The 22723-nt window shown below is 36.1% G+C and overlaps 1 protein-coding gene across 6 annotated transcripts in view; it reads right to left on the reverse strand.

Annotated features, from left to right (window-relative positions):
• Nucleotides 1–22723, reverse strand: part of XRN1 (5'-3' exoribonuclease 1) — a 41631-nt gene that overhangs the window by 2757 nt on the left and 16151 nt on the right. For 2 of the 6 annotated variants that reach the window (XM_064720547.1, XM_064720549.1), the window contains exons 20-43: nt 22214–22345; nt 20814–20976; nt 20559–20672; nt 19987–20085; nt 19714–19829; nt 18711–18857; nt 18309–18398; nt 17203–17338; nt 16436–16492; nt 15679–15811; nt 14527–14596; nt 13257–13482; nt 12505–12606; nt 11762–11857; nt 11420–11534; nt 10842–10906; nt 10345–10455; nt 9868–9993; nt 9396–9552; nt 8914–9089; nt 8594–8707; nt 8396–8513; nt 7237–7388; nt 4052–7036 (exon numbers count right to left, since the gene is read on the reverse strand). In XM_064720547.1, coding sequence (XP_064576617.1) covers nt 6746–7036; nt 7237–7388; nt 8396–8513; nt 8594–8707; nt 8914–9089; nt 9396–9552; nt 9868–9993; nt 10345–10455; nt 10842–10906; nt 11420–11534; nt 11762–11857; nt 12505–12606; nt 13257–13482; nt 14527–14596; nt 15679–15811; nt 16436–16492; nt 17203–17338; nt 18309–18398; nt 18711–18857; nt 19714–19829; nt 19987–20085; nt 20559–20672; nt 20814–20976; nt 22214–22345 — 3106 coding nt within the window. In that variant the 3' untranslated portion in view covers nt 4052–6745. Of the gene's footprint in view, nt 1–640; nt 792–2924; nt 3081–4051; nt 7037–7236; nt 7389–8395; nt 8514–8593; nt 8708–8913; nt 9090–9395; nt 9553–9867; nt 9994–10344; nt 10456–10841; nt 10907–11419; nt 11535–11761; nt 11858–12504; nt 12607–13256; nt 13483–14526; nt 14597–15678; nt 15812–16435; nt 16493–17202; nt 17339–18308; nt 18399–18710; nt 18858–19713; nt 19830–19986; nt 20086–20548; nt 20673–20813; nt 20977–22213; nt 22346–22723 lie in introns of those variants that run through there. The other 4 variants (XR_010441313.1, XM_064720548.1, XM_064720550.1 and 1 more) reach the window with 4 other exon arrangements.

Consider the following 22723-nt stretch of genomic DNA (forward strand, 5'->3'; position numbering starts at 1 on the left):
CTTCAAAAAGAAAATGGATGCAGGTTACTTTTTTCTTTCACAATCTCCTAATGTAACAGACACATACCCTTTTGATTGCATGGAAGTGGCCATGTAAAGTTGATTTCTTCTAGCAGTTTAATATGTTAACAGAGAACTTAGATGTGTGGAAAAACATAACCTTAACCAACTTGCAAAGTGTCAATGCATACATAATCTTAGTAATAGAGAGCATGTATTAAAATTGCTTAATTTATGAGAGGCTTATGAAATACAAATTTCTTATTGTTGTGTTCGTTATGTCATAAAAGTAATGCAATAAAAGACACAATGTGCTTTGATATGTGCAGAGCATGTCCATACATGACTTATCTGTTGTTAGTTTATATTGGTCATAAATAATCTCATTCCCACACAGGCCCTTTTGTCTATCCAAAACCTCTGCCATCCTCAGAGAAAAATCTTATTGTTAATATGCACAAAAGCCCCAAGTTCATTTTAGCACAGGCAAGAAAGATTCAGTTTGAAGTGGAACTGTATGGACACTTTCCTGGACACAAGCCTGCATAACCCTTACCACCACCCCGAGTCCTCCTGCTTGGGTGAGGGCAGGGGGGTGCCACTGCTCAGAGAGGGAGCTGGCACACCTGGGGTCACATACCAAGTACCTCAGCAGCCATGTCCCATTCCTCTGCATCTTCTCTGCTGAAATCCTCAGCTGCTTTGCTCTCTGAAAAGCATGGCAGGTCTTAATTTTACTGGCTTGTCAAACCAAATGAAGGAGTGGAGGCACTCCAGGGACCTGTACAATGCTGTAGCAAAGGAAAGAGTTATTCAGTAAAACCAATCAAATGGCAGAACATCAGGGTCAAGATCTTACACTGCTAGCAGGGACAGCAAAACCCCTACCATGATTTATACTGAATATAATTGAATATTTATAAGCAATGTCATCACACTTGGCATGTTTCAGTCAGCAATAGATAGACTTTATAGGATGATGCAAGAAACCTTGAGATGGAACTGCCACAGACCCAGCACACCTAACTCCCAGAAAGAAAACATGATCCTGACACTGGCTTGATATTTTCTAGGACCAGATTATTAAATAAAATTTACAAATTAACTGTATTTTGAATAGTTAACTAGTTCTGGGGTTTTTTTTAATAAAGTATTCTCAGGTGCATTTCTGTTGTGTTGGAGCATCTTCATTCACCTAAGGCTTCCAGTATGAATCAAGGTTGCCAGTGGCACTGCTAAAAGGAGTCTAGATACTGAAATATTATAGAGCAAGACCCAAAATTTGCAATGCATAGGGGTTTTATCTTCTCTTCCTCAGCTGTTTTTTTGGTCAAGGTGCATCTATCTTCCTACTGCCTCCTCAAACTGTGAGTTACCCTTTTACCCACTCAGCTCTATCTTTTTAACAAGTTTTAATATTATGAAAGCACTGACATGGGGCCCTTTGTCAGTCTGCACACAAACAAGAAAGAGCCCACTAATTTCTGTTGCTCCATTGGCTGGTGCAGCCCACATCCATCATTCATTAAGACTCATCTAAAAACTTAACAGACCAACTAAAATGAAAATGATGATTTTTATGCAGATGTTGCAATAATTTACCATATGACCCTTTCTCATCAGTTCCTCCTGTACTGCAGAAGTTTCCACTCTCCTCCAAGTCAACACACAGAACCACATGCAATGACATCACTTGATGAATAATGTTAGATTTGTGGGTCATTTGAGCTTTAGGCACTCATGGGATGTTTCTTAAGGGGTTCCATTCTTGCTAAATCATCCCCCACTCACACTTCAAACTGTACCAACCCAGCTGTTCTTGGGGCTCCATCATGAACTATTATGAAAAATAACATACAGGAGAATGCCAATCAGACTGATTCCTTGATAAGGTTCATAATGTGGCAACACAGTTTGGCATGACCCAGAGGGAGCAAGTAATAGGAGACTGATTAATCCAGGATTATCACTAGAGATTGCACATCAAAGCTGTGCCCACATGCAGGAGGACTTGCACTGTGCCTCAGGCACAAGCGGTCCTTCCTTTGTGCCAGCTCTGCAACACAAGTAAACTGACAGGAAATGAGGTGGACTTTAGGACAATTAAGTTGTAAGCCAAGAATTTATCTACCAAAGCAAGTGAAGTGAAAACTGGTTTGCTTAGTCTGTTAATGTTTCATTATTTGCCAATTATTTTTGCTCGGCCTAAGGAATATCTGCATTTGGAGAAGAGCAATGTCTATTAACAAGATAGTGTCTATCATCCTCTGGATGTCTCTTAAAGAATTATTGTGTGGACTGAAAATGACATAACTATGAATAATTTTAAGAAAATGCATGATTGAGTTCCTGTATATATATATGTGTGTGTGTGTGTTTATGTACATACATATGATGGTACTGTGTAACTAGAAAATTCAGGGCTGAACAGCTCTTTAAAAGAACATTTATTTCAAGTCTAGAAATTAATGAAAAAATATTAAAAAGACAGAAAAATGGCCATCAATGAAGCTTAATTAGAACAAGAAAGTGGATATACTAAAAGCTAAAGGGATGAAAAAGCACTTAAGAACCATTGTTTCAGTAAGATCTAGCCATTAAAAATAACTGCAATTACACAAAATACAGAACTAACTGTGATTATCAACTTTCATAAATCACTGCCAATGCACTGATGCTTTATTGACCAAGTTTTACCAGAAAAAAAAGTTTTAATGAAAAATGCTTTTTCTGTACTTTTAAATAACAGGAACCAGGTTTACTATACGCACTTGATGGCATTGTGACCATTCCTTTGATTTGTAATGTATTTCAAAGCAGAAATAAAACAGGAAATTTGTAAATTATAGAAAAATAAAGAGTAAACATCCACTTAAAAACTGACAGCAATAAGGAACTGTTGTTGGAACCATGGATTCTTTTAATAAAGAACAGCCACTTACCTCATGATATCAGATTCTTCAAAACATTTATCAGTTACAGTCTCAATATTCAAGGGTCCTCATGCACCTGAATTTGAATTCTTTTGGCCAAGAGCGTGTATTCAGACTGCCCTTATGCCCTTGATGTCACTGTGTCCCCTTTCCAGATACAGAAAGAGAAGAAGATAACTGTCTCTCAGTAGTAAGGAAGGCTGATTATGGAATACATAAGGAGATCACATTGCAAAGAGAATTAAAAACATCCTTATTGTAAGTACCAATTACTTCTTTGAGATTGCTCACCTTCAGGGGTCATCTATATAGTAGTTCAGATCAACTCAATTAAATTAAACAGAAGTCCTGTAATTTTTGAATAGGAGCATCCATGCAAGATTTACTCTGCAATAACTGATAATATTTTCTAGTTATCCCTTCATTTAAGTTGCTTGAATTTTCTTTAGTGCTATATATTGAGATGGCAGAACTCACCATGCAGGGTAACAGCAGTTAAGACTTCATTGACTAATCATTTGAAGACAGTTTATGAAATCTAAGATTTTGTCTTGTGTCTTTAAGTTGAGCAATATGACCTGAGTGTTTACAGCAGACTTGTTCTATACAGAAGCCCCAAGTTGCATACACACGTACATGAAGTTGCAGCAGCTGGTCATGCTAAGAGTGTACTCCAATCTTTATCTTGGTTGCTTTAAACAAGCTAATTCACACTAAAATGTGTAAGAAAGGCATTAAAATTCTGCTTCTCAGCCACCACCTGGTTCTCCACCTTGTTAGCAATCACTAGGACTGAGCTTACTGGAAAATAATGACTTTTCTGTGGGGTTGGGTTTTTTTAATCTATTTGGTGACAAGGCCAAAAAATTTTTGGAAGATCAGTATCCTGTTAAATGCTTTTAATTGCAAGGTGACCAACAGCCTTTTGAAAAAAACTTTGTATTTTGATCACAGTTACAGTTGAAAGCCATCAAGAAACAGTCAGGAGGGCAGGTCCTACTTTTGAGATCACAGAAACTGAGTTTCATGAGATTTGATTTATATTGTAAACTTCTGGGTTGGAGCATACACAAGTTCCCACGTAGTATTTGGAAATAAAACAGTGAAAATAGGTAATGTTTGTTGTTTCAATATTTAATCCAAGCAGACACAGACAGTTTATAAAATTACTCTATTGCATTAGAGTTCTATATAGCATTTAAGTTTTATGAATGTTTTTCCTTCAGTGTAGCATATAATCATATACCAAAATATCTTTGCACAGTCTTTGTGCAACTACATGCTAAAAATCTGCAAATGCACACTTAACACAAAACAGCACAAAAAATACATTCTGTATCCATTCATATGCAAATTTAAAACATTTCACTTGGCAGATAAACAATGAAAAGTTATTTTAAAAAAATCAGAAACTACAAAAATGCGCACATAAAAGTCTTCCCTTTTGGATTTTTAGTAAAATACTGCTCTGTATAAGATCTAATGAAAAACTCCAGTGCTTAGAAAATACTTTATATCTATGAGAAAAAGAAATGCCTAAATTGATATCTGTATGAGCTAAACATTATGACCTTGTTAAAATATAATAATAAAATCAAAGGGGACATGGCAATGATCAATGCAGATGTCACACCTACCAGGACATGTAAAACTGTAATTAACTGGGCACCAGGCAGTCACTTTCATAGAATAGAAAAACTAAAAATTAGGGACTAATACAATATGCAACAGTTACAGAATAAAGGGTTTAACCACCTAAATATACTACATATAGCAATTCCAGGGAGCAGAAATCTTAGTCTGAAGTAGAATAATTAATAAAAATTGCTGTGTTCACTGGTACATAAGAGTATAGTATCCTCCATAACTTTGTTTCTCAAAAATTGGCTGTACAGACACATCAAAATGCTGTGATGCAGAGTCTAACACAGCCTCATCTCTGTCACGGAAATTTTCAAATAGATATTTTCTCTTCTGATCAGATCATTCAGATAGATACAGTGGACCAATTAAATGTCACATAACCACTTGTAAAATATTGGCATGGCAGCATCATATCAGTCTCATGTTGCTAATAAGGGCAAAAACCCCAAAAAAGACAACTTTCCCTTCACAGAATATGGCTTTGAACCTCTTGAGATTAGATGACTATAAAGACAACAACAAAATCAATGTGATCTCAGACTATATGTAGTCTATTCCACAAGTTTTGTGATATTAAGTAAAATAAAATTTCTTAATCTTGTTTCTACCTCTGTGATCCTTTTTATAGGGCTTGCTGCTATTCTACAAATACTGCTGAGCCAACAACTGTTTTGGAGAAATGAAAATTAAGGAACACCGTAACACAGTAATAATGTGAAACTTCATACTACACCAAGAAATGGAGGCAAAAAAACATATGAAAGAAAGTTTATGGACTTGCAGACCCAGAATGAAACCTGTTCAGAAGCAACAAAATAAATCACTCAAGACTGCTTTACTTCTGGTTCCTGGGCCTTAGAGAAAAAATACTTATTTTTCTAGAACAGATGAAAAATGAAATTTAATCGATGCCAGTAAGCAGCACCAACAGAGGTTTCAAATTTTTTCTTAGGATGATGATTGTATATTAATGTCCATAAGATTGGTACATGTGGGTTAAAAAGAATACAAGGAGCTCTGAGCCTTCTTTTTTTCCTATATGAACAAAGAATCCCATAGTTCTGTCCAAAAATTCAAGTCAGCTTTTTGTCTGAATATTCTTATGGAACCAATAGCAACACTTCCTGATAATTTAATTTTGCAACACAGAAATTCTCTCAAAAAACTAAAAAAATAAATATTGAAAGTCATTAGTAACAAAAAATAACCTACTATAGAGAAGGGTTCAGGGCACAGACTATTAGAGGAAGAAATGGACTCTAAGTAAACATAACTTTGACAGCCATCCAGCAAAATGGCTTGTCTTTTTGTCTGGCCATTTTTATAGTTTAGAAAAAACCTAAGCTATCACTAGCATTTAGGAGGCTATGCTATTAGATAACTTAGTTATTTTATCATCAGAAAACAAGTAAATTGGTAGATTAAAAAACAGTTAAATGTACTTTACCAAAGGGATCTCTGCTTTGCAAATATTTTTTTTTTTATTCAACACGTCCTATAAATTAATCTCCTGGAACAGATTGTGCAAGAGCAACCAGTTTTGCCACTCCAATACCAGACACACAATAACACCTATGTTCTGAAAGCTGTAAAGCTGTTGCCCTCTAGTACAAAACCCAGCAGTTCCTACTTAGAGTGGATTTGGCAGTTTCTTTGTAGTCAGCTTTTTGTTACACTGATTCAACTCAAAAGGACCTGGAGTGCCAATATAAAAACTGCATTAAAATAATTTTTACTTTCTGTCTTATTACACTATTTAAAATCAAGCTAGAGTACAAAATGTCATGCTAAACACTGTTAGATGCCCAACTTATTACTGTTCCACATCCCTCTCAAAAAGCACATCCAACCTGAGTTAAGGCTGCCACTGTTATTGCTGCTTACCCGATATTGTCTGTAAGCCACTGTTTAGAAACCTAGGCACAAGGGATGGCATGGCAACCCTAACTCAGGTTTTCCTGGCTTTTGCTAGGTGAAAATAAAACAAATTTTTAACATAATTTTTATGGTTTTAATGACAACCTGAAAACCATAGCAAATAAAATGTATTTCCTTCTATATTATACTTAAAGTGGCTGGTCTTTTTAATAGAGATTTCTGATTTTTTTAAATGAGAGAACATAACAGTGGGGAAAGAATTAAAGATAAAATACACCTAGCTACCAGATTTATTCTGAAGATTTTGGTGCGCCAAAATTGACAGCCAGTTTTCTTGGCTTTCGCTTGCTGGAAGTGTTTGGTGTTGATTTGTTATGAGGAACACTTGGAGTAGCCACATTGTCTTGAAATGAAACAGTGGACTGAGCAGCTTGAGGAGATTTTAAAGGAGCTGAAGAACTATCTTGCTGAATGTGGTCAGAAGACATTGGCTGTTCATTCTTTAGTGGTGCAGCTTGAGGGGAACTCTGAAACTCCTTGAGTTCAAAGTTTTTCTTGCTAGCAGCCCTTTTTTTAGTTACCTTTAAATTAAATAAATATTATTTAACAGAATGCATTTTCAAAAAACTGCAAATATTCCACTTTCAGAAAACATGCATACATATCTTAACAATAATTTTCTAACACTAAATGCTACTTGACAATGGGGGTGTTGTTGTATTAATCTTGTAGTCACATTGTTTTAAAAAATATAACATTAAGACAAACCTGCTGCTCTTACCTGCAGAGGTATAAACTGGTTGTGAGAACCAACTGGTATAGTTCCTGCAAGAGACACATTTCCTGGGTAGGTGCCAGGATAATAATGCTTGGGCACTGGAGTACTCCAGGACACTGGACCAAACATGTGCGACGATGGAGGCATCATATTAGCTATGAAAACAAGAAACTTTTAGCTCTCTTTCCTCAAAAAAACCACAAACAAACAAACAAAAAAACCCAAACTTGCCAAGAGCCCAGGACTACTCCAACTACAGCTGTCTGCATGTTGTTTATCTTTCCAGCAAAGCCTCATGTGCTTCATATTTACTTCAAAACAGCTAAGTATTTATTTATTATCAAAAGCCCCCAAACAAAGAGAACTACACCTAGATAACAACACAATTAAGAGCACTAAAGTCATGGTATCTGCATTCCAGAGTGCACATAATGTGGGATCTCCACACTTCAGCTGAGCCAACTGTATTAGCAGAAAGCTGCAAGTTTAGGCCATCATTTGGGAACACAGCAACAACAGACAAACCCCATGGAAAAGAGATGCAGCAGCTGCTGTATGAGTTTCTAGGATGTTACAGCAGTGCTGACTCATGAACTGCTAGTTGTGATGGGAACTTCAGTAAAATACCAACCAACTGGGAGCCAGAATACAAAACAACAGCAGCAGGACTTTTAGCAGTTTTTGGAGAGTTACTTACCATGCTCATGTTTGGCAATGTACAAGTGTGATGTAGCACTTGAGTGAAAGTGGTAATAGATGAATAATAACAGTATTGCATGGAGAAACACTAACTACATGGCATGGGGGGAAAATCCATGTAAAAAATCAAGGAGGCTATTTCTCACAAATTCTGGACTGGGACTATCTGCTTTCAAGTAATTACTGTTGTTTTGAAGGAAAAAAAATGGAAAAAGCACCTAAGACTGAATAGATCAATACATTATTGAGGAAATCATTAACAGAGATGTTTCTTCATACTGAATTAGTCTGCACATTGATGCAAAGAGGATCATGAACTGTTTTCAAAACTGTTCAGACATACAAGTCCACGTGAAGACCAGAAAATGGGGCTTTCTGGAGAGCATTAATTTTCATATAAAGAACCACCATAATTAGAGGATATACTGATATTATTTGCAATGTGTACTGGTCAAACACCTACCAGGGGGCTGTGCAAATACTGGAGGAATTGATCCAGGTGGTACAGGAACTCCTAGTGGCTGGTAATTTGGAAACACTGCTGGAGGCGGAGGCGAAGCAAAGTTTACTCCTATAGAACCCTAGGAAGAAGGAAACAGAGGTTTACCAACAGATGCAGTGCACAGAGACAAAGATTTGCAGAGATTTTTCCCGTCCTCACCAAGCGCTGTAAAGCAAAAAGCGCAGCTTTCTCCTTTGCCTCAGCCTCGGAATGGCACTGCGGGCCGTGAACCAACAAACCATTGGACAGCTTGATGTGGCAAACTGTCATGGTCTAGAAAAAAGACAGAAGATTTTTGAGGCAATGTGTATTGCTAACAAACTGTGAGACAGAAATAGAGATTTGTTTGTTTTTAAAAAAGACAACAAAGGGAACTAAGGTTTATTTTCAGATAGATTTCAGCAGTCAGTCCAAATATTTAATATAGAACAGTTGACAGAAAACTGAGAACTTGTACTTTTGCAGAAAAAACATTTTACCTGTGGTGTTTTTAGGAAAGAGAAATCTGGTTGTGACATTCCAAGAAGAGAACAAACACGAGAAAGCTCAGAAACTGTAGAGAGTGCAGGCTGTGGACAAGGGAAAGGGTGACCTCCAGTTTCTATTGCTGGTGTGTTCTGGGGCCCTCCAGGGCTATGCTTGTTCATATAAGCAGCTGACAAAAAGATAAAAGAAAAAAAAGGTGTATTACAATTATTTCCTTCACTAAAAGGATGGTAACTTGGTTATTGGATAAAAAAAAAAAAAAGCTTATTTGATTTTTCCCTGGTATTTTCATATTGTTTAACAAAAACCAAGAGACTATAGCTGCAGAAAGTTTTAGATTCGAATATAGATGTAGAATTTAAAAAAAATGGAAATTTTATTACTATATTTTGATAAACAGTACCCTGCTGAAACTGTGTTCTAAAATGTCACTACAAGGCGAAGCTCTGAAATATGAGCTGATGGTTACACATACCCATTTTTTTGGTTGGTCTGTATTGCACAGCAGCTCCATGGCAATCCTGTCTACTAGAGGGAGCAGCAACATCAGTAACTTGTGATTTCACTTCATTCTTTGTTTGCAGATCTGAGCCATCTATCTTCAAAATCTCTTTCAGCATCTGTGTTCCTTTCTTTAAAAATAAAATAAACCACTCAGGAACATGCTGGCATCCAGATAACATGACCTTCTAAACATTGATTATCATAATTGGCAACAGAATCTGGCCTTTTATTTTCTAATCAGTTATATTTTATCAAAGCAAAGGTAACAGCATCTTAGCATAAACAAAGATGTTTGCTAATTTTCTTTGAGAATAGCTAATTAAAAATCATTAATACATTTTAAAAAGTAGTATGAGGTTTCATGGAGACTCTTTAAATAGAAGCACTGATGCTAAGACAGCAGATGCTAAACTGCCATGTAATGATTCCTGCAGTATACAGACCATAGCAAATGACTGTGGTGACAGATGTTCCTCGTTTGTAGCTCTTGCTTCCTTGGAATAAGTCTGCACTTCATTTTCTTTGGGAATTTTCAAAGAAGCTAGAAGCCTTTCCAGTTCATTGTCCTTCTAAAATTAAAGAAGAAAAAAGGTACATCAACTAAGTGTATTTATAAGCAGATGCAAGAGGAAGGGTATATCAATTTGAGGTTCATTTTATTTTCATTCAGATTTTTCCTCTCTTAGGTTGGGCAGGTCACAGTCATGTCTGTTCAGAGTGTGAACAGATACCAGAGACTGCATCAAGTTCTGCATATTAAAATTGATAGAACTGATTTAAAGAACAATTAAAGTTACACAGGTTTGTTGTATTTTTTAAACATGAATTTGCACACAAGTAACCAGGAACAACTGGAACAAAATGGACTGGAAACTGAATTTACTCAAAGAGCACAAGACAGTCAACTCCTTAGATCCTACCTTTCCACCTGGGCAGGGACCATCAACTGCAGCCTTCTGAATTAACGGCGTGTTGGGACTTCCATTCCTCTTCAAAAGCTTGACGTTGTACTTATTCACACCTGCAAAATTCTGAAATAAACTGCAGCCATTATTACTGAATACTCTATTACTCATTATAACAAAATCATATTAGAAATGCAGCTGCAAAGAGCTTTCACAAGCTAATATTCTTAGAGGATTTCAGCTTATTGAACACCTAGAATTTGTGTTTTCCCATTACAGCATAGCTTTTAGAATCTAAAAGGAATAGTAAAGTTGTTTTGTATCATCATATATTTATTGCTCTTTCTCTCATATTCTGTCTATAAACCTCTAATAAAAAAAAAAATCTCCAAAACAAATTTGTTGACTAAAAGAATCAATGAAGATGACAGTTAAAGACAAAACTGTAACATGATAAATCACATCAAGAGTAAAATGAAAAGAATAGATTAACTCAGTACAGACAAAATTACCTGTTGGTTTGACATTTTATTATGTGGTTGACTTTCACCTCTTGTAGTTTTGGATTCTTCTTTAACTACAAAAGAATGCATTATTTTAAAATGCTCTTAAAAACAGTAATAGTCAAGACAAAACAATTACTAACTCCATACAAATACACAGAGTTGCATTAATGAGAATGGTTTTATCAAATGTTTAATTTTTACTTCATAGGTAATTTGGTGTATGCTTTTCTTCTAGGATAAAATAAAATTAAGTACATCCAATAATATATCTAATTTTCTGTTCTACAAATATGATCACAAGCAGATTTTCAAAGACACACATGGTTTTTGTTTGGTTTTTATATTAGATGCCAAGTCAACAGAACAACTTACCTAAAAGGTTTGGGATTATGTGTGGAACAATCTAATATACACACCAGGGACATTATTTGACAATAGCAAGCGCAAAGTAGTGTTTATAAAACTAAAATAAATTATTTCCTGTCAGTAACTACAAAAAAAGAAAAGAGCTCTTCACACAATTCAATGAAGGTCAGATAAAGCAAGCAGTTCCCCTAAGCAAAGTTTCTAATAACAGTACTTACATTTTTTATAAGGCTCCTGTTTTCTTTGCTGACATTTAAAGCTGCCGTCATTGAAGCCTGGCTTATGAAACTGATGGCCAGGTCCCAGCTTGATTTCCTGAGGTAGAACTGCACCCTAGGGTTTCAAACATCAAAGCTTAACCAGAAAACTGAGTATCTGTTATTTACACAGTAGTGCCCTATGATCACCCCTTTCCAGAGCTATGTATACCCCATGTAACACCACTTGCATCCAGAGGATTTATTTGTAACATCCACTTTTCTGATACAATGAACTGATGTAGGAAATTAAGTACCTCCATATTTTGAATGCAGAGATCTGTTAAAAGCTTCTATACAAACCTTCTCATGCATGTTTTGTTGAATGTGATGAGACTTCCCAGAACTCTGCAATGACTGCCATATGCTGCAGAATTCATCATCTTGCTTACTCTGTGCCTGACAAAATAAAAAAACAAGACCCCAGACAAACTCAGCAGCGGTAAATTCAACTCTGAACAGCCAAGTATATACCAAGACATTCTGGAAATGGTAAGGTTCAAGTTTAACAGTCCTCAGATGACAGATATTTTCATACTAACACTAGTGCAAGTTTCAGGTAATTAATTATGAAACAAGCTGTGGTAGTGGATTGCAGTTACAATTTTTACCAAGAATCACTACTAAAGTGAAATGAAGTTAGTCTGATGATTAAGTATATGAAACTCAGGTAACAGTTCAGAATGGTTTCAAAAGCATGCTTTCATACTGGGAGTATTCTTAGATTGTATTATTAATTATTTATTTTGTAAGGCCTTGACAGCAAGGTTCAATTACTTCATTTCATTACAGGTATGTTATTGCAGAACTGAAGCCTAGCTATGCAAAAAACACTTAAAAAAATGTAATATCTAAACAAGGATAACACAGGATATTATATTCTTTCAAGAACTGAGAGCATTTCTGCTCCAGTCTGTATCTGAACTACAACATCTGATGTACTAAAACAAAGCAATTTATTAATCATGAGAAAATGACACCCACCATGAACAGAGGGCCAAAACAGAGACATTTGGATCCGATAGTAAATGAATCCGAACACTCACTTTATTTTTCTGATTGCCACTCAGAAATGATCCTTTCTGGGGTGAGTTAGAGGTGCCCTGATTTTCAGCCCTGAGATTGTAATGCTGTCTTCCATTCAGTTGCTAAGTCATTGAGAGAGAGAAAAAAAAAATCAGAAGTGTTTCATTGTCCTACATTTTCTTTTGGAAAGTACTTTTTCTTGTATAGACTTGAAAAACATGAGAGAACTGTTTTCAAACACAGAAACATGAAGTTACTAATTAAGGTTTCTTTAAAGAAGCCTCTTGTTGAAAAAATAAAGTGTCACTAAACCACCAAGAAGCTCAATTCAAAACTTGTAATTTTTCCTCCTTTATTGTGGTTTCAAAGTAAATTATAACCAAGAAGCAAAACTGATAGGGAAATCATGTCTTCCTTTTCTATGCATGGACAAACAACCTATAAGGAAGCATTAACTGGATCAAAGCTTCAAGGAAACAATTGCATCTCTGTCCAAACACACTACCTGACACCAAATAGTGTGTCACTGCTCCACACTAAGTATCTGTCTCTCAGAAAAGCAACTGGAGTTACTCAGAGCAAAACCACTGTCAATAAGGAAATTTTAGTCCTTTTCATTATTAGATTAATTAATTTCTCCAGCATAATAATTATTCTACTTTTAATATACTGACATAAAAACTAAATTTAGTTTGGACCAAGGAAGATAACCACGTCAATATTTCAGATTCTAAGGAAAAACATTTTTGTACAAATGCGAGAAAAGTCTTACTTGGGTAGGAACAAAAAGGGAACGAGGAGAATGGTTGAGGCCTCCCAGATGCACTTTTTGTGAGCATACAGATGACAGATCAGATGCATATGAGTTGTAGTTATTCACTGCTGGCTGAGGTTTAACTATGGCCATCAGCTTTTGATTTCCCATTTCTGACCGACTGCCATGAGACAGGTTAATTAAGGCACTTGAGGGCAGGCGATAACCTCTGGCAGGGGAGCACCTTGAGAAAAGAATTCCACAGTTGTTTCATGCACTTGAATTGTTGCCAAAAGACAATGACTCAAGTTTGAACAACAGAAGCTGAAAACTATGCAATATTGAAATCTAGTAGCACTGCAGACAACCTGAAACCCATGGCTCCCCTTTGCCCTCTGGCTGTCAAACAGTAACTAGCACTACTCTCAGTTTATATTGTACCTTTCAGTGCCGAGCTTAAAGAAATTTTTAAGATAAGTGAATTGTTATAGCACAGTTCTGTAGTAAATATTTCTGTAAAAGAACCAGAAAACAATATTCTTTTATTTTTTCAGAAATGAAAACTGAAGTTTCAGGTTCAGTAGCAGAATTAAAAATTGAAGTTAAGCAGCATTTCTGAACACTGAGTATTATCTGTGTTACAGGACATGTAAGGGCTATAACTGCTGAATGCAGGCAGTAGGGAAGAATTTCCTCTAACTTCCATCATTGAAACTTTAGGTAAGAATAGTAAAAATGAAGCCAGCTGGGAATATCTGAGCACTTAGAAGATCAGGTGTTTACTTCAATACAGAAGAGTTATCACACTTACAAAAACAAAAGCACCTCCACCTCCTGAAAAACAGGTCAGGTTGTTAATGGTAGGAATTTAGTGTCTAACTATCAACTGCTGAGTTCAGAGTCCCTCCTTCAGAGGAACAGATGCCTTCTGCCTGGTTTTTAATCTACACGTCAAATACATACTGGTAAGAACCTATTTTCTACATATTTTTTTAGAAAGACATCAGGATCTGGTGCTTTATTCTGCTGGTTCATATTTTCTTTCTGCAAGTCAGAAGTTCATACACCAAAAAAGCCTATAGAGCATCTCCACAATATAACACGCCTCAAAAAAATTATCACTACTCACAGACAATCAAAAACCACAAAAGAAATAAAAACTGACCAACACTGCCAAGACACAAAGTTTCAAGAAGAGGCATTAAAAATACTCAACCAAAGCAAAGCCAACAATTCCATGCCATCTATGCCAATAGCATGAATTGACCCCGAACTCTGCCACACAAACCTGATAGTGAGGCCTCCAAGGAATTCTTCATCAAACAAAACTTCAAAGAGCACATCTGTTTCTCTAGTAGCTACAGAAAACAAAGCACAACATCATCCTATACAGTTATGTCCATCTATATTATGTAAATATTTATCTATACTAGTTATACAATAAATAATGAAAAGACCAAAAATGAACAACAGACCCGCAAATACTTTCTGAATAATTTCATTAACAGGAATTTGGAAATGCTTCTAAAGGTCTCACATATGTCTGTCCTTTAGGACAGTGCATTCACCTTCCCCATGTGCATTTAGAGAACTGCACTTTATAGCACTGTGTCACACTTGTCAGAAATTGGCAGAAAGAGATGCAAGCCACTTCTACATTCAGGCAGTCAGAAACTAACAGCTTTAATATTAACTTCTTGCATAATGATAGACTAATACACCTTCAAAATTATAGTAGTATTTAGGAACTATGGAGAAAAGAGTATTTTTTTTGAATTGCACTCTAGTCTAGTCTCTCTGAAATTCTGTTAGATGCAAACCGAATGAGAAAGCAGCTACTGAAATGACAGGTAAGAAAACCATTTTTAATACTCCATCTCAAACTGCTACACTCTGTAGGGATCAAAAAATCCTTCTTGAAATAGATTTATGGTTAATTTTCTTGTCAAACAAGGTATAAATCTATGCCAATTAATGGAAATGGAATATTACAGAATAAAAATACAAATTCAAATAAAACTATTTAAGACATATCACATTTGATAAAGCTTTATGCTCGATGTAAGTATTAAGACTAATACTTGGTTTTATGTCTGCTCCACTTAACTTTGCCTATGTTTTCCCATAACTTCATTTTGTTCCTTTTCTGATCTGCCTTCTTCACATTAAGAAGAAATGAGGAGTAATTTCTAATTCATATAGGAAGGACCATAGGGTAAGTAATTTCTTTGTCAAATAACAGCTGTGTAACACATGAAATGAAAACACTAGGTAGGTTTTATTTAAAACAATAAATATGTTATTAACAGGTTCAAGTTGCATATGCTTCATAGCAAGAAATATGTGCATTCACAACCATTACACTAAGCACTACCCTGAATCCTGCTTTCCTAGCACTAGCTGAGGTGTTATGTAGTTATAATCATGAAGAAAAAATTACCTCCTTTAATTCCAATGATGGTGCCTCGTAGCCCAACAGGAACAGAAAAGTTCTCTCTGACATTGACAACTCGGTCAAACAGCCTGTACTCTGCATCTCGATCTGGAACAACCCCCTTCTGCTGTTCCAATGGCTGCCAACAACCAAGAGATGTGTTAATGTATGCAAAACAATCAGAATTACAATAAAAATGCAATTATAACAATATCTGAGACACACTATAAAGTAAACTTTCTGGGGAAAAAAAACCTAGAACAAAGCAAACTTTCTTTTTCTCCTCATGCAACTCTCACTACTGCTTCTGCCTGAAAATGTGTTGTATGCTAGCTGATAAAGAGGATCAATTCAGACAGAACTAAAACATCCCATGTAACCTGCCTGTATCAGTAACATGGGCAAGAGGAACAGTTGGTCTTATGTGAAGAACTGAATAAAAAGTAAAACATGGGAAAAGAGACAGCAGAAAGCACATTTTATTTTGCCTTCATTATAGAGCCAGTAAAAACTGCAGAAGTATAAAGGGCAGAAAAAACCTTTAAGTCAGTGCCTGACATAATGGAGTTTGTAGTTACAAGAAATTCTCTCTCCTTGTAGAGACAGAATGCTGTTTGCAAAATTATTTTCTAGAAGGCATCACAAAATGTTTTGTTTCATCAATACTGTCACAAAATTCTATTCTCCTTAAGTGGGTAAGCTTAGGTAAAATAAATTTGATCTGGAGAACTGAAACCCCCCCCAACCCATTGATATCACTTACTCTGAACAGCAAATGGGGTTTCACAGTTACTCGCACCTTCTTGTTGCTCTTCCTCTGCTAAAGGAAAGGAACACAAAGTCTTTACAAACCAGTGCAGAACAAGCACTGGAATATGTAAAACAAAACTCCTGAAAAGATCGTGTACAGTTCTTTAACTTCTTTTAGGTAATAGTATAGAGCTTTAATGAAGTCTTTAGAATAATTATATAAAGCATGTTGGATTTCATACCAAACCATTAGTTGTCTAATTCCAGATTTGACACAAATTTTCTAAGATGTCCTTGCAAGTTGTTTCAAAAACATCAGCCCATGATTTCATTTGGCTTTGTCCCTAGCTTTTACTTTAGTAATTTCCTTGGCCACTTTTTTCATCTGTGGCCTTCAGAAAAAAACCTTGAAATTTTGTGCAGACCCAAGAGAAACTGCAAGGGAAGAATAGCTGGGATTTCAAATAAAAGACCATTTAAATATTTTCAATATATACTGATACGTGTTCCTTTACAAAACCACCAAAAGGCACAGCTCAGAATATGTCCCACTGCTGATAAATCACCCCTAAAAGAGTGAATTTCTTACAAAGATTAATAATGAGCTCTTCTGAATTTCTGGGATAATACTACAAATCCAGATTTTACATTATATTCTGTGTCCTTTCTCTTTGGAATGGCAAGTAATCTTCAGTTGTCTTATTTAAATTCAAGAACCTCAAAAATAACGAGCACTGCTTTTTGGTGCTCCCCTGCTCACAATGACACCAAGCTGGGTACCTTGCATTTCTCCACTTCTTCTTCAATTTTCTCAACAATGGCTGCATCCAAAATTTGCAAGTCACAAGATGAGCGAGACAAAGCAGACACAGGATGTGCTTTTAACCAGGCAACAATTTCTTGCACTTTCTCAGCTCTGAATAAAAAATGGCATGAATGAAAGCTTTTAGCTGCATGAACCAGGCATTTTACCATGTTCCCTAATTTAATCAGGCAAGTATTATCATACAGGCACACTGATTGTAGATATTCATCAAGTAATGGAATCTAAAAGTTCTGTATGACTTAAGACAGAATTACACAGTACTGTTTCAAAATTATAACATAAAGCTTTGTTTCATGAAAAAAGATTATTATAGTAATTAAAAGCATTCAGCAAATTAAGCTTGCATCCAACCAACCAACAAACTGTGTCCAGATGTGATTACTGGTTCTGTGACCAGCTGTTTCTCACAACATATGAAGAAAGAACTTCACAGGGGAAGACTCTTTGGTAAAATGGAATAAAAATCTGAGATTCTCCTACAAGAGGAGTCCCACACTGGTGTATCACGAGGTAAGAGTCCTGTAGATTTACTGACTGAAGCCAATGGATTTGGTTTTTTGTCTAATTACTAAAGCTTTTTCAAGTTACCACATACCGTGTCTGGAACCAAGGCTGCTATTTTTCTCCCATCTAAATGTATACTAAAAATGTAAATGTATACTAAAAATGTGCAAAATACTTCAGACTCTGTAGGATTTATTTTTCAAATTCCAAGTGGTTTTAGACAATTACCACAATTATTGGTTATGTAAAAAACTTATTTATGACTGGTCATAGCTATGCTTACTGTAGGCTATTTTAAAAGCAAGAATTATGAAATAGCCACTGAAAATGATATTTCTCATTTACTGGACTCGAGGTTGAAGTCTGGCAGAAACTTGGACTCCATGACTGAAAAGTACAGCATTCAAATAATGCTTTCAGCCATCACTGAACAATCAGGCTGCTGGAGGAACAGCAAGGTTTGTTACACAGCAGCCAGTGCACAATCATTACCAATTTCACAACTGTCAGTCTTTATTCTCCTTATTGTAGAAAAGAGATAAGGACCATGGCTTACCCATTCTCATCCTCTCCAGGCCAAATGTCATCTTCGTAGCAGATATCTTCCTGGCTGTTCTTGCCTACATAATTAAATAGTTCAGGCACCCTAAAAACCCCCAAAAATATGGAAGATAACTTTAGTTTCACATCAGCATAGACCACAAAAAAGCCCCATCAAAATCAAGTCTGCTGGGCTTCAAAAACTGTAAAGCCCAGATGGGTTTTTTTTACTTAATTTAGTATCATACTGCTAAATTTCCAACGGCAAGCTGCTAACATAATTACTCTATCCCAAAACAGAACACTGGAATAAAAGAAACAAACTCATTGTTCTTAGAAGATCTGTGACCAGAGGACAAATCCCTACAACTGATACAAAGGTGGGTAATTGGGATGAAGCTCATATCCAATCATTTACCTTTCTAAATACTCAGCAAGTAGTTGTTCTACTGCAGAAGAATACATCCATTCATTTCCAACTTTCTTAGTATAGCCAGGAACTTCTTCATTTTTCTTGTTGAACTTCAGGTTTAGCCCCACATTTGCTTTGTGATCACCATGAGGACTGGACAGAAGAAAAAGTTCATTAACTTGCAGTATGTGTATTTACATACATTTAAAAAACCCTCATAAGCATGCATTCAAGGCCTTAAACCACAGAAAAATTAAATTCATTGTACTGTTTACTTGTTGACATTGTGTCAGCTGTAAATGTCACAGGGCAAAAGCTGTGCTATGCCAGCTGTCCACCTGTGTGCCTATACTTCATTGCAGAGGAGGGCAGGAAATATTTTACATTTCTTCCTTAATTGAGATCTAATCAACCATAATCAACTTAGCACTTCCCAAGGTGCAGAAGGATGTCCTTGAACAATCCATCAGGAAGAAATGTACACATTAGATCACAAGAAGATGCTCAGGCATCCATCAACCTTATCTTTACAGAGGAACCACAATTTGACATTCACAGGACTGCATGGATTGCCTCCCTTATGTATTGTAAGCAGTCTTAACTAGTTCTGAAAAGAAGCTACAGGTAAAATTAATCTGCCTTTATAGTAGCAGTAATAAATACAATTAAATGAGATCCTGATGCCACTTTTTTATTCTCAGTATGGCAAAGTCAGTTTAAACTCCTAATTCACTTTTGCAAATGGCTAACCAGGAAAGTCAATTTTATGTCTGTCTACAATATGAAAGCAAACAGAACTGTCCAGTAAACAAAAAATTAAAACATGCTTCTGATAGAAAAAAAGCACTGCATATCAACTTAGTTTACAGAAAATATACTTTAAAGAAAGCTTCAAATCACAAGAGTGTGCACTTGAAAAAAACAGCACTTAAAACACAGAAAGAATTCTGTAGAGCTATAGCAGAATTTAGAAGCTTCTCTACAGTCAAAATTCACAAAAAGAACTTACTTCTTCTTTGATCCTCTTCCAATAAAGATACTCCCTGTAAATCTGGAGACAAGATATCCACTTACTCCAAGACGGCTGGCCAAAATATATGCAGGATTGTATTTCACAGAATATTTCTTTAAAACAAACAAACAAAACATATTGGCAATGTCTAAAGGAGTTTTTATACAAATGCAAATGAATTACATGGAAACATCCCTGAAAGACATTTACCACTGCAAAATGTACTTGATACATTGTTTAAGCTTTTACTGGAAAAGGAGAAGTACTCACATGCTGGTTCTGTATTAAAGTATCAAGCTGGGGTTCACAGGGAATATTAAAAACTACCCGGATTCTGCCTTCTGGGATCACATCTTGTGAATCAAGAACCTTGGAGAGAAACACAATAGGTTACAAGTGCTAGAAAAGAGCTATTCAAAACCAGCAGTCCTTGGCTAACACGCCTCATGTTCTACTTTATCAACAACTCTGCTGCAGTAGGCACAGGGATGCTTTGGGACTCATCCCCTTGCCTTGACCTGTACCTTGCTTCCTCAGAGCCAATAAGTCAGCATCAAACTAAAGGAACTCATGACTGAAAATAACACAAATGGGAACTTTATGTATTATCCCAAAGAACTAATAAAAACAATCCTGCATTCAAGTTCTGCTTTTAGCTCGTACACAAGAAGAACAGGGAAAACACAAGGTCCCTCTCTTGCTCAGACTAAACCACAGGGAATCCTAGATTAAAAATTTCAGATAGCAAATGGCCACTACTGTCACACAACATCTTAGTTTATTTTAGGTTTACAAAAAGAAAAAAATCTACAGGGAAAAATTATGAAATTACTGGAACTAACTTCTCCCATGCAGCCATAGTAAGGAGATCCCAGCATGAAGGCTGTACTTCCAGGAGGAAACAAATCATCCAAAGTTTTGATGCTTGAAAAACGAGAGTCAAAGGCTTTGATATCCTACATGAAAGAGACAATAGTGGTGATCTTAAATATCATTCAGTTCCAGTAGAGTAATTACAAAGTTTATATAAATAGACAGTTTAAAACATAGTCTGAGTCTGAAATAATTCAGAGAAGGTACTGAATTTGTATATTTACCTTGACAACTGTTTGGTAAACAAAAGGAAGAGCTTGTTTAGACCACTGCTTCTCCAAATAAACTTCTCCATTTTGGTTTAGTTGATACCGATTACCAGTGAGTAACTGAGCATATACCACTACTGATGTTTCATGGATAATTATTCCTTTCCTTCTCTGGTACCTGAATAGAAAGCAGAACATTTAGCTTGATTACAATAAACAGAACTGAACCAAGACGGTAGAATTAATTTATTGAAGTAAAATTAAGTAAAACAAAAAAAAAACTCTTTAAAAGAGGCTTGGAATAGTTTTCTTATTTTACAAAAAATACCCAGAATAAATGGCTTAACCAGTTGTTTACCTGCTGTTGCACAGTCATCACTACAGAGCTCAGAGTATTAATTTAAGCACATTTAATCTTTACAGTAGAAGAGTTAGGGGTAATTAAATCAGTTGACTCAAATTCAAATGACAGATAATGAAATGCAAATCTGGTGCCAGACTGATTTTTGCCTTTTTGCTTTTATGTATTCTCTATAATCTTTACATATACTTTTGTAGCTCTCTAGCCTGTCACAGTATTCATAGCTGGCATTTTACCTACTCTGTTGGACAGAAAGACAAAATAAATTCCTTGGCAGCTCCAAGCTGGAGGTCCAAGGTTAGATTCTCTGGGAAGCCAAGGTTGAAACCAGCTCCCCAAGATACATTTTCATAAACAAAGTTTAGTTCCTGTCTAAGGAGGGTGGGAGGGAGGAATTCAGAAAGGGTTGAACTGAGGGGGAATTGCCTCATCAGTTATGTCTCTAATTGGGGATTCTTGTCAGTTATGCTAATTGGCTAAACACGTAACAATTGTGTGTGCTTCATGTTCCAGGTGAATCTTCAGGTGCTTTCCATCTAGTGTGCTGTGCACCTAAGGATCCTTAGACAAGTAACCCCTTTCTATCACATAACTGTGTCTGACTCGTGATTTTTGGACCAGCAAGGAGGCATCAAAACCACAGCAACTCATTTATAGTCTACTGAGCACCCACACTCTAGAAGAGCAAGAGCTGTTTTCAAATGTAACAAAGCTAAGCTAGTTGAGTTGCAAGTTGGTTCTGTATTACTTCACTCTACATGCGTCCTACAACTGAAGATTGCTAACACCAGAAGAGAAAATTGAGAGGGAGAATAAATACTGAAACTCATTCACTTTAGAGTTCTTTTGTAACAGCATCTAACTTTAGTTACCTCAGAACAGAATTTCAACATAAGCTCTTTTATGTTGTTGTTTTAAATTTAAGCAGACTTGATTAACCTTTATCATCAAGTATGCAGCAGCTCTTCTGCGCTACTTAAGTCTGCAATACAGGAACAAAACACAGCCAAGACATAAAATGCAAAGCTACACTTTAATTTTTGAAGTTACTTACTGCTCTGAAATGCCTTGAACTTCTTTTACCCACATGCTTTGCTCCTTATCTCCAACATAAGCCACTTTGGTTGGGGGCACTGCATTTCCCATGTAAAGCTTCTGTGTGCCATGTGGTTCTTCCAAATAAAACCTTGAGAATATTATGACAGATAAAAAATTTAACCAAGTAAGATTAACCTAGCCATAACCAACTGCGAGCAAAACTGAAGAGAGTTAGAAATGACTTGTTAAGGATGTGAAGACTTGCAGCATTGTTTTCTCTATCCCTTCCACAATGGGCCACAGCATGTTTTTAATAAAAAATACCAGTACATATGCTATTCATAAAGGAGGATTGTATAGAAATGTTCACTGTGTGGATTTCTGTGCATGCCTTTTTCCCTCAAAACTAAGAAGGAGCTCTTCCCAAGCTTCTACATCTATGACAAACAGTGAAAGACTAGACTGCTACAGAGGCAACCAAACCTCAGGACAATGTTAAACATTCTTCACCAAGCAGCTTTCTTAC

The sequence above is a fragment of the Zonotrichia leucophrys genome, chromosome 9 (assembly GCF_028769735.1).
Source record: "Zonotrichia leucophrys gambelii isolate GWCS_2022_RI chromosome 9, RI_Zleu_2.0, whole genome shotgun sequence".
In the NCBI taxonomy this organism is placed as follows: Eukaryota; Metazoa; Chordata; class Aves; order Passeriformes; family Passerellidae; genus Zonotrichia; species Zonotrichia leucophrys.